The sequence below is a fragment of the Pagrus major genome, chromosome 22 (assembly GCF_040436345.1).
Source record: "Pagrus major chromosome 22, Pma_NU_1.0".
NCBI lineage: Eukaryota > Metazoa > Chordata > Actinopteri > Spariformes > Sparidae > Pagrus > Pagrus major.
The window spans coordinates 16,385,911-16,398,303 of NC_133236.1; the positions used below are offsets into that span (position 1 = coordinate 16,385,911).

Consider the following 12,393-nt stretch of genomic DNA (forward strand, 5'->3'; position numbering starts at 1 on the left):
AACATGGAAGCCAGCCAGTGTGTCGGGTTGATTCAGGTGTAAAATGAAGATGGAACCGGGTCAATGTGTTCTGACTTCGATGAAAATGTTGTTTTTTCTCCAAGTGTGTCATTAAATCATATCTATCATCTCTGTAGTGCCTGTTTCTGACTGATTAGACACATATATACTCAGTTGTACACATGTAAACCATTCTGTGGTCACTTGTAATTTTCACAAATAACACAAAAAAGCAAAACAAAAGCAAAAGCAAAATACATTTTCTATACAAAGTCCAAGTTACATGGAGTATCTGAAGCTTTTAAGCACATCACGTGACCGTCCTGCATGAAATTTGGAAATCTGAGTCATGTGCAGTAATTACTTTGTGTTGGGAATCATTAAGTCCATTAAGCAGATCAAATGTAAATAAACAAGGATGTGGTTCATGCTTAGACCAAAGCCTATACTGTATATCAGCAATGATATTTAAACAGATTAAACAGTAAGTGCCCCATCACACAGCAAAACCATTGTGTTTCTACCGTACGCTGCATCTGCATGTGCTTCTCTCTTGCGCCACACATCCAGTATAGTGGTTTTTAGAAGTTGAAATGTTTTCAACTCTACCGTCATGTGAAGGCCGGTGGTATACAAAGTGATTAAACAGAAAAAGAAGTGGCACAAACGTCTTATAAGTGTAATGGGTGGGATCCAAAAAAGCACTAAATCGGAGATGAAGTTGTCAGAGGCCTAGGGCTGAATCACGTCAGTTTCTTTCTGCTGCTGTGCATTATGAAAAAGTATTATCTACTTATTTGCAAGTGCTGACGACTTTCGTTTGTTCATTTGTTTCGGTTGCGCACAAAACCCCACTCCAGAGCACACTTGAAACAACCATGCCTGTTGCAACGAGTCTCTTAGTACGTTTCCTAGGGTTATAAACTCGGAGATGCCCTTCAGAAGTGGTGTGGCATTACACTGTGTATTCACTTCTCCTTAATCGAGCTTCATGAAATACTTCAACGTAAGGCATCAGGTCTCCTGTGTCTCCTTCACCTCTTGAGTTGTAATTAAAGAAAATCCTCAACATACGTTATCCAGTCTTTTCCATGCTAACCATTCATTGTCCGTGCTAGGAGCTGTGCAACTAATTCTGGTAGTGCTGCTTTGCATTACAAAACACAAGGTGTCACATTGCCTGCTCCTCATTTGCATAAAGTTGAGGTCCAGGTTACTTTATGTAAATCAGGGGGGTTTCCAGCGTGACTCGCGGCCTCTGGAAACCCCCTAAAAACTATCAAAACTAAGCCTTGTCGAGTTGAATGAAGACAGGTTCAGCAACTGCATGGCTTATTTCTAGCCTAAAATGTCTCTAGTATTTTCGTAATATAAGAAAGTTTTCAAATGAGCCACCAGAATGCTGGGAAGCGTCCCGAAAACGGCACCGTGGACACGAACCATCAGTGTGATCTGGGCATGAAGACACTGACTGGTTTCATGGTGTGCCTCTTCTTTTCAACTTTTGAACTGGTTTGTGTGACTTCTCATATATGCTGCAATGTTTGGGTGAGGCAGGGACAAAAGGAAAGTAAGGTCAATGAGAAAAAAGTACAAAAACAGGAGGACACAGAAAGAGAAATTTTCCATTTCACAGATTGGGATTGATGTGCGCAGGTTTGTGTTTGATGCCTGACGTGTCATTGATTTTTTTTTCATACTATAATTGGCAACGATTAGTCTGATATGTAAGTGTTATTTCACTGTCAACCTTAAGTAAGCAAATAAAGTGGCTGGGTGCTTAAAAAGATCAAATACATCACACTAACAGACAAGAAAAAACAGGATGGGAAAGTGGGCAATTTGTAATTTTGACACTGACATGTCAGCTCTTAATACGCAACATCTTGCTGCTTTCGTCAGGAGAGATGGTTTTCAGCACATAAAAAGACATTTCCTCTCAATGTGATTAACAGCAGAGAGTGGAGCGAGCCATTAATGGCATTCTCTGCTCGTGAGATAAAGGTCCTGGCAGAAAGGCGCATTTTCAGCTGCCTGTGAAAAATGAGTCGTCTTAATGCGATGCAGTGGTACTGAGATGTGAGGGGAACTGAATACTGGACATTCAGAGGTGGAGGCTCGGAGAAGATTAGAAAACCCATCACTCACTAAACAACCGCCGTCATCCTCCCCACTTTCATTTATTCCTGTGAATATGGTCCGCTACCTCTGAAAAGGACTCATCCAGAGATTATTCTGTGGAATAATGACAGTGTATTCTACAAGTTGCCAATCTCAGGAGACAAAAGAGTGACAGGAAAAGCATTAAGGAGGAGGTGATTGTGTGTTTTCAAGTGGTGATGGTTCACTTAAGAAGAACAATGAATAAAAGGAAGGAGGATTCACACATTTTCAGACACTTCAGGTAGCATGATGTGGTGTTTCTTCTACTGCCAGCCCCCTTTTAGCCCTCTTCTTAAGTTACAAACACTTGTTTCTCTTCTTCTCTCAAAAATCAGTGCCTTGATTTGACAGCATGCTGATTAGCCAGTGTTCCACTTTAACAAGACAAGGTAAAGATTAGCTTTCCCAGCTGGTGTCTCTGTGATAGAAATGGCTTTTTGAGTCTGATTTATAGCAGCCATACTGTAGCAGAGAGAGCTCCATACAGCGTAGCAACTGGAAAACATTTAGTCTACATGGATTTGGCCCGTCGTGGCCTTGCATATCATTTTTCTGCATATTTGTCACCTCTAAGAATCTTCACTTTCATCTGAACTGAGGAAAAAGCCTTATATACGAGAACAGGAACTATGTCTATATGTCTTTGGCATTTAATCTAACTTGTCATTAACATTTTCAAGTGTTTATATAAGTTAAAAGCACAGCAAAAATGATATAAGCTTCACTTCCTTGTGTAATGCTTGACCATCCACGCATGAAGAACTGCAGCCTGTCAGATGTCATTTGTGTGTTAAACTCAAAGATCCATGCATTCTTTCGGTCATTTTTCTGAGGACAGTTTCAGAGTTGTTCAGTTCAGAGACTGAATGCACTGACAAAAACATGCTGATGATCAGGGCTGCAGCTATCACACTGGGGACATGATGTTCTTGAGTTATTTCAGGGAACTGTGGAGTTCATTGAATATCATTTCTTAAGCTATTGTCATACTTTTTTTTTGAGTCAGTGTTGTTAAAGTTCATAGTTTGAGGCCAAAACCACGAGAATTTTATGATGAAGAAAATTAATGTTTTTCTTTGGAGGTGGGGTTGCACAAGATGACTTCTAACTCTTAACATCATTATTTCCAAAATCCTGGACACAGACCTGCTTAACCAATCATGTTTCAAATCATGTTAGTTTATTAACCCTAAAAGGTAAAATAATAACTTGAATGCTAATCAGCTGAACTCATCAGGGCTCAGGTAAAGTCAGTATTCTCTCTTGTTGTTGGAATCCAAGACATTCAGTAGCTGGTTTGGTGGTAAATAAATCCCTGAGACCTAACAACAAAACATCTTGCTATTACTACATGCGCTTCAGCAATGTACAGTATATAATTTAAAGTTTATCATGTGATTATAGAGCAATGAATGGAAACTGTTGAATCTATTAGGATCAGTCAGGCTACTGTATGAACAAAATCATAAAAGATTCAGGTCAGGAGCATCCTCTCTGAAGTGTGTTCTTTCATTTTCTGGAGGCTTTCCTTCATCAGAAGTCATTCGACGTAGATATGTCGGGTTTTAGTGTGTTTCTCCATGCATCTCCCATTGACCCTTCCTTCTTTTAAGGTTCCTTGGGAGCATGCAGAAGTGTTTATCTTTGGTCTCTGATGTCTTTCATCACACTTTGGATCAGAATATAATACAATAATAAGAACAACATGTAACAGGGAATACTGCACACCACCTTCTTATCATCATTGAGGTGGTCTGATGAAAATAAAATATACAGTAACGTTGTGTTTTTAAGGACCCTCATAAGTCCTGATAAGACATTATGAATAATAACAAACACTTTTATTGTGAGATTATAAGACATTTCCAAGCACTTATAGAAAACTTGTTAACAGTTTATAGACTCTTGAGAATGTTAATAAAAGCCTTATGAGTTTAGCATTACAAACACATGTATTGAGTTTAACTGACTTACCTATTAGGTCATTGTTAACCTCCACTCAGCTTTTTAGTTGCTTTATTAGGATTAATACATACTTTGTTGTTCATTTATTAACAGATAACTATGCTTCTAGCAGCTACTGGATCTAAACTACTGTACATGTCAGTCACCCTCTACAATAAATACATTCAATCAATTATATGATTATTTTTATTTTAATGATAAAAATGTTTTTTCCTTCACCTCTGGAGACTCCTCCATAGTTATATGTGTTCATGTGTTGCCATATAAATCAGAGCGACAGGTGATGTAAAGACAGAGATGAGCTGCAGAGGAACACTGTGTAGCCATAGAGGGTTGTGACATGCCGGGCCTGACAGGGTGAATGATGAAAGGTAGTGCAGGACATCGGGATCTCAGCTGATCATCGGGAAGTTTCTCCTTGGAAGTGGAGCGGAAGAGTACGTGGTTGGCAGCTATAAAGGTGCGACTGTGACAGTTATATAATACATATCATAACAGGGGTGAGTAAACTTAGTCACCCCATCCTAATTTTGGTTACGTAAAGCGGCATTGAGGCCTCGCTGAAAAGTTAGACATGATGAAAACAGTGGTGACACAGCTGAACAGAAATGCAGAGATGTGCTGCAGCAGTGTCTGAGCAGGCCAGGTCACATAGTAGGTGTGTGTGTTTCATTTCATTTGAGGAATTTTTTTATATATATATAAATTCTGATGCTATTTCCTTTATTTTACAGAAGCATAAAACCAGAATTGAGTGGAAATAGGAAGTAGAAAGAAAGTTAAAAATGTCTCTTGCAGAAACAGAGAAGAAAAGTGAATCCTGGATCCACCCAAGTTTCCTAGACAGTGTTAACTAGAGCATTGTCGTATAGAGATAGCAAATATTCTTTCTTTGTTTTGTAAAACAATGTTTTTGTTCCACAGAGCTCCCATTTTCAGCCAAATGAACACTGTGATGCTCGTGACTGTCAAAGGCATCTCCACTGTCCTATATTAATTCTCTAAGGGAACAAAGGGCTGAGATTGCTCATTTTACCTGCAATCTACTTAACATTGAAGAGTGAACGCATGTAGCATGACAAACACACACCTCAATTAACTAAGCTGTTACTGTTAATGATGTTGAAGACTGTGTGTGTATGTGTACAAAGAAGGGAATGACTCCTCTCTGCTAAAGACAGAGGAGAGCTCAACTTGGCTAAAGTACTGTTTATGATACTGAACACCTGTTTTCTGCAGAACTCCTCTCTCTGTGAGGCTGTTTACATGAACACGAGTACCCCAGTTTGGAGCCTTATACCAGTTTTGATCCTTTTCAGGACAAGATGTTCACATGGAACAAGATTAACCTGGTTATTCATCATCTGTGTGCAGATGTGTCTTTATTTCTCAACATCGCAGCCAAAATGTTCTGTGCTCCATGTAGCTTATCCAGGAATCTGAAACCAGTATACAATGTTTACATTAGCGACACGTATTCTGTATACACCAAAGACCCATCATAACCAGGTGTGATGTTTTAGTATCTCTTCCAAGGAGGTTATGTTTTCGCTTGCATCAGTTTGTTGTTTTGGTTGGTTGGTTTGTCAGCAGGATAACACAAAAACTACGGATTTCCACCAAACTTGGATAGAGGATGTGTCTCGGCCCGGAATAGATCCCATTCATTTTTGGTGAGGATCCAGCTAAAGTGACGGATCCAGGAATTTGTTCTCACTTTCTTTCACATTGCAAGACAGGATGTCGTCAACATTTTTGTTAATTTCTCAGGGAATAATGCGTAGATCTTGATGGAAAAAATCAGGCGTATTCATGTGGCTGGTATCTATGAGTGAGTACAATTTGTTGGCAGTTACAGGTGGTTTAAAATTTAGAGTGATACGGGGCTTGACTGAATTAAACTGTCGGAGCTCTTTTGAGTGTCATTGTAGTTATATCATACTTTCTTTTATTAATTCAAATGTTTTTTTCCCTGTTGGTAAGATAGTTGATTTTTGAGTCTCATTCCCAATTTGACACTTTCGGATGGTGTCCAACCTGACCTACAACCCCACAACGTCAGTTTTAGTTATCTTACCAACAGGAGCTTTAAACTCATGTTTTAGTGAACTCTTTTTTTTTTCCAAGTTCAGCCCCTTGAAGTTGCATTTGATGTAGGACTGCTATAAAGTTTAATTGACTGAATTTAATGTGTCACCATTATAGTCACTATGTGTAGAATTTGTATGTGATTATATTGTCTTTATATCATCAAATTATTCTGATTGCATATGTTTATGTTAAAAAAAAAAGAGACAACACAAGAAATTGGTGCCATCTGTAAAATAAATCAAAAGTTTGGGTTTTTTGTGTGTCTCTGAAGCAAGATAAACAGCAATCAATACTGAAATAATGATTTTTTTGATAGAAAAATAACTGACAAATGACAGAATAATACAGTATCAAAACTTATATTCATTAATTATGACAGAATGAGAGAATATTTGGTATCCTGTGAATTTTACTGTCATTTTCAGCCTTGGCTCTATTTGAACACTCATCACAGTTGATTTCAAGTCAAATGATTAAAAGCCACATTTATGACACCTACAGTAAGCCTCGATGAAAAGCTATCTCATGGACAAAATAAAATAAATATATATTTCACCGTCAAAATTATTGGACTAGTTGACACTCAAATGAACAAACTATTGTTTTAAATTAAATCATATTTTATTATGATGAAAGAAAAAACATACTGTTAATGTATAACCACACATATAGTGAACTGCAGTCCCTCTTTCAGTTCATGAAAGATGCTGAACAATGTCATCAGGCATGTTGCAGTTCATAAGAACGTTCCAGTAGAAAAAAAAATGAAAATGTGACTGAAATGAACGTGATGTGACTAAAATATTGAGACATTGTAAAGAAAAACTATGGATAAAAAAAAAATAAAGAAGACGTAAGAAAACTCCTTCAGAGGTCTAAAACAAGAACAAACGATGCATAAAGACCTCAGTTGGCTGAATCAAGTGTGTTTACGTGGGGCTGGAGCAAAGACCCCCTGTAAGTGCATGAGGTGCAAACTCTGAGGCCATTTATTAGTGAGGTGTACTGCTATTATTCTCAATCATTAATAACACAGAGCATCAGGTCAAACATCTCAGACGGATAACACAAGAAAGAATTATTCAGGGCATACCATTTACAAAACAAAACATAACGTGATTCCATTAAATAAAAAAATAAAACAAAATAATGCACTGAATTCCAGTGTCCTAAAGCATATACAACAGTTTTCTAAGGTGCAGCAGTGAATAAGATATGACTATGCACAAAGTGAGCTTACATGCTCTTAGTTAAACTATTAGAATATAGTTGTGCTATCTGAAAAACAGCCCAGTCGCTTCAATCTGTGTACAAATAACACGACTTTAGACATCCAAATTGTGTGCCGTATACGTTTGTGTCCAAGTTTGCATGCAGGTGATACAACAATCATTCCCACGGATGAAAAAAGATGTGTAAAAGTGTCAGGTGACGTAGTACAAAGACTGAAAAGTCCAAGTAGGGAGGTGGGGGTTGATGCGTGGGTCAATCAAACACAGGACTTTCACGGTGACGGTGTTCATGTCCCGCGTGAAACCAAAGATCAACCTTGACTCGTCTTAACCTACGTCAGTAAATTAAATGCACAATATTTCATTTCTGCCACTAGGGGTCTCTTAAAACAAAACAAAAGACATTTGCTGAATGTTGTGTGAGTCCACTGAGAGTGGATCGCAGAGCCAGACCTTCTGACAAAATAAACGGCGCAAGATTATCTTCACTCCCGTATATCAACCTGACAACAGCAGCGATTTACAGAGGTGACTTCCATTGTCAGGGGTTCATGTACTGTAATGTTGACTTCTGACTGGAGCTGGAGGAGACATGTACTTCATGAATGTAACCTTACAGAGAGGAGGGGAAAATACGGAAATAAGAGAGAACCAGAGTCTTTGTTGAGTGCTGAGTTCAGTGGGAGGTTATCCTGAATTAAAACACACAGGCACAAACACCCTCTGCTTGTTGTCGCTTGCTAGCTTACAGCTAATGTACAGTAAGTTATTTGGCTGTTTGCAGCGGATAAACACTCACAGGAGTAATGCAGATAAACACAAATGATTGATATGAACAATTAAACAATCACCATTGCTGATGAAAATCTTTCTGACGTGACTCAGGCAGAAACATTCACGGTCGAGGTAATGTTTTACAGTATGTCATTCGTACCTATGTAACACCATGTACGTAACGTCATCTTCTTTTAAATGTAAGATTGCCAAAACCAAATAGCAACCACTTCTATTGTAGTTACCATGATGACGAAGGTCACCTGACTATGGATGATGATGAAGGTCACATGACTATGGATCTGCTCTCCACAGAGGTTAATGGGAACGACTGTTGTTTCACCTGCACGCAAAACCGGACTAGACGGATGCACTGTACGCTATGTGTATATGTAAAGTTGTGATATTTGTAAGGAGATTGATAAGACCGGGTTGATGAAAACATGACAAGCAACGAGTAAATTAAAAAAAAGAAATATATATATATATATATATATATATATATATATATATATATATATATATATATATATAAATATATATATACATATATGTATATACATATACATATATGTATATGTATATATATATATATATATATATATATATATATATATATATATATATATATATATATACACATATATAAATACATATATATTTATATACAGGAACAAACTATGAAAAATAAATTCATAGTGATTTGTACAAAATACAACAGTGAGGTCTGAAAGAGTCGGCAGGGAGGCCTAGTGGTTAGAGACACTTTTACAACAGTTACAACTGTCCCGTCCTTCAACAAGACATTGAAGCCAAACCTGCTCAATCATTCACCATCAAAACAATCAGTCATCTAATTGTCGTTAATATGAGTTTTCCAATGGAGGGAAAAACAACATGAAACAGATCAGAAAGTTTGGCTTGAACCTGAACTTCAGTTACAGACACACAAGAGAAGACACTGAGAACATTTTCTGAAAACTTTCACTGAAAAAATAGACTTTCCCTCCTCCTACTAGTGAAGTGTCCAAATATATACACGTTTTAATTTCACTGCAGTGAGTTTAATACTTAACAACCAAAGATTCCTTTTGGAAAGTCTTTTTGGAAAAAGTGGATTAAAGATTATTCAATAAAATATTTTTGAGCTGGGCGTTATGTACAGTAAATACACCCCCAGTCCCCCTTAAAAACATATCTCACAGTGTACTTTGTCCCTTTTTCATATAAGAACATGAAATTCTGTCTAATAAACAAAAAAGAAAACACTGAATTCAATATAATGATATTTAACATTAGAATTCAGACGTGCAGAGCTGCACGTGTGTTTCTGTCCCTGTCTTTAAACAGCAACAGTTTGTGAAACGAGTGCTTCTTAAACAACCATTAGCGTTATTTCTCAGTGACATCAGTAATGATGTTAGTCCTAAATGGTTTGTGCTTAACTAATGGAAGTTAAATACACGGCTGGAGACTGCAGCAGCAGGCTCTTCAGTGTCAGAAAGCAGCAAACATCAGGAGTCATGCCCCTTTTTAGAACTGTGTCCATCTGATGTCCACATCCAATCTAGTACCACAGTAGAAGGGCCCTCCCTCACCACATGGTGCACACAAGTGGGACTTGACCTTGACGCATGAAGTCCTCCTGATTCAGATGGAGCTCCTGCGTTTATTGAGTCTTCTGTAGGTGTTGATGCTGTGCAGACCAGTGGAAACTGAGCTGATGCCTGAGTGGCGCTGCAGGCTGCACACGCAACCGTTAGAGTGCAGGGGGTTGGAAAACGCCTCTCCCTGCTCCATGTAGGTGTCCGAGGTGGAGAGGTCACGTGGGATGATCATGGGTATGGAGTATTGCAGCTTCTCTCGACTCTTGTACCAAAGGCAGGAGCACATGGATTGGAAGTGGAGCACCTCGGCGTAAACGTTTCGTAGACCCCGGCTCGCTGCTCCTCCCCCACTTCCTCCAACTGCGCTTCCTCCGCCGCAACCTGATGGCGTGGAGGAGGAGGAGGCTGGGTCTACAGAACAGTGGATGTGTCCACCCGCCTGACCGTTATGAGCGAGTAGAGCCCTCTGCTCAGCATCCCGCTTCTCGTCCTCGGCGTTCATGGTCATGAACCGCAGCACTGCTAAGTTGAGGAAGGCTCCGATCACAGCCAGGCCCGTCAGGATATAGATGAAGCTGAAGGCCACATACTCTGGCTTGGTCTGCAGAGCAGACTCACTCTGCAGCGCCACATAGTCCCCGAAGCCAATGGTGGTGAGCGTGATGAAGCAGTAGTAGTAAGCATGAAAGAAGCTCCATCCCTCAAAGTGGGAGAAGGCTAGCGCCCCTACACACAGTGTGCTCATGCAAGATATGAAGCCGATGATCACCATGTTGACCATGGAGACCTCAGTACGCCTCATGCCAAGGCACTTCTTCAGGCGGTGGAGTAGGTACCTGACGAAGGTGTTGATGCGCTCACCGACGCTCTGGAACATGACCAAGGTGAGGGGGATGCCCAGGAGGGCGTAGATCATACAAAACACCTTCCCTCCATCTGTGCTGGGGGCTGCATGGCCATATCCTGAGGGGAAGAGGGAGAAAGGAGCGGGGTTACTGGGGCAGAACTAATTAAATCTACAGTGCAGAGGACAAGGGTCAGAAAAAAGAAGGCTGGAGGCTGGGGAAGATAGTCAAACCTAGAGTAGACAGATATAAATGATTTGTATTCTTCAAGCAGCACTTCTGATAAATTCAAAGACTTTTCATTTCACAGCGGCAGAATGCAATTGGAGATGAGAATGCACAGTATTGTGGTGGCAGGAATGACCAAGTATTGATGTCGTGTGTGGGAGAGAGAGCTTGAATAATTCATTGACAATTGGTCTCTGTGGAGTGGCTCCAGCTAATGAGTACATTTGCACCTAATTAGTCTCTGTACATTTTTCCAAACCAAATAAACAGAACAGCACAAGCTGCATTGCAAATGTTTTGCTTTTGTTTATCTAATAAATTCACTTGTTATCCTGCTGTGAATCTTTGCATTATGAAACCCCGACAGCACAATAAACAAAGTCAGCCATGTGGTTTGTGTGGGCTCCACTGAGTCCTCTGAACAGTGACACAGCCCAAAAATCCTCCCAAAGCTCAGAGTCAATTAAGCAGCTCCATGGCACAGGACATGTAAAAAGTTTGGAGGAGAAGCTTTTTAAAATTTAGTTCCTATGAAATAGACAATAGCTGATAAACTATTTACTTTGTCAGAGGCGTCTTCACTCCCTGAAATGGCCACGTGGAGAATACTATCGAGCGCTCACCACCAGCACCAGCCAATTTCAGATATGGCATGACTCATCCCGACTAAGTGATTCTGCACACACACAACTGTGGAGCTCATGAATTTCAGGACAGATCTGAGCTTCCTCTGCGGCACATTTCAGCCCAAGTGTCAACCTTTTGTCTCATAACGTCATCCTCTAGCTCCAATTGTCCCACAGGATATGGCGTCCTTGCACGCAACATCATCACCGCCTGAAATATATTCCCCACACGTGGACCCTGTTGTACACGGGAGCTGAGAGATGATGTCCCTGATAACAATGGGATCAGCAAATGGAAAAGGCTGACCAATAGTTTGAATGTAATTACTCTGGGAGTTGATTTAATTCTTTGGGCTCTGGTTTTATTGTCACACTGATCTGTGCGGTTGAGCCATCTGTCTGTCTGGTGCCAAATCTGTTTAAAGCTTTCCCAGTTGTGCCGCCAAAATGAGAGCCATTACAACTGATGTATCTGCCTGTGAAAGGAAAAACCTGACCCGCTAAGACACTGTGCTTCTTAGTGCCATTGCTTATTTTTATTCTCGTCCCCACAAAGAAATATGACGGAGAGATGACTAGAGAGATGATGTTCTGATTAGTCATCAGTTTTACCAGAAACAAATCCTCTGGCCAGTTTATGATCTTAATGACGACCTTGTAGAACTGTGAAAGTGGGACGTACCCCCACAGTTAAATTAACTTTTTGCATGACAAAGGCTTCATGGTTCTGGTACCCCATGCTAAATAGGCCACATCCAACAAGTTTCTCAGTGGAGAAGGCAAGATAAGCGGTGGAGTTCAACTGATAAGTGCCTTTTTTCCGTTTAAAAATGTAATAAATCTGACGGAGATTTTTGTGACG

At 39.8% G+C, this 12,393-nt stretch overlaps 1 protein-coding gene across 1 annotated transcript in view; it reads right to left on the reverse strand.

Annotated features, from left to right (window-relative positions):
- Positions 1-9,875: 9,875 nt before the first annotated feature.
- kcnk3a (potassium channel, subfamily K, member 3a) overlaps positions 9,876-12,393 on the reverse strand; it is a 32,722-nt gene continuing 30,204 nt past the window's right edge. The window contains exon 2 of the mRNA XM_073493217.1: positions 9,876-10,795. Within this exon, the coding sequence (XP_073349318.1) occupies positions 9,876-10,795 (920 nt within the window). The remainder of the gene's footprint in view (positions 10,796-12,393) is intronic.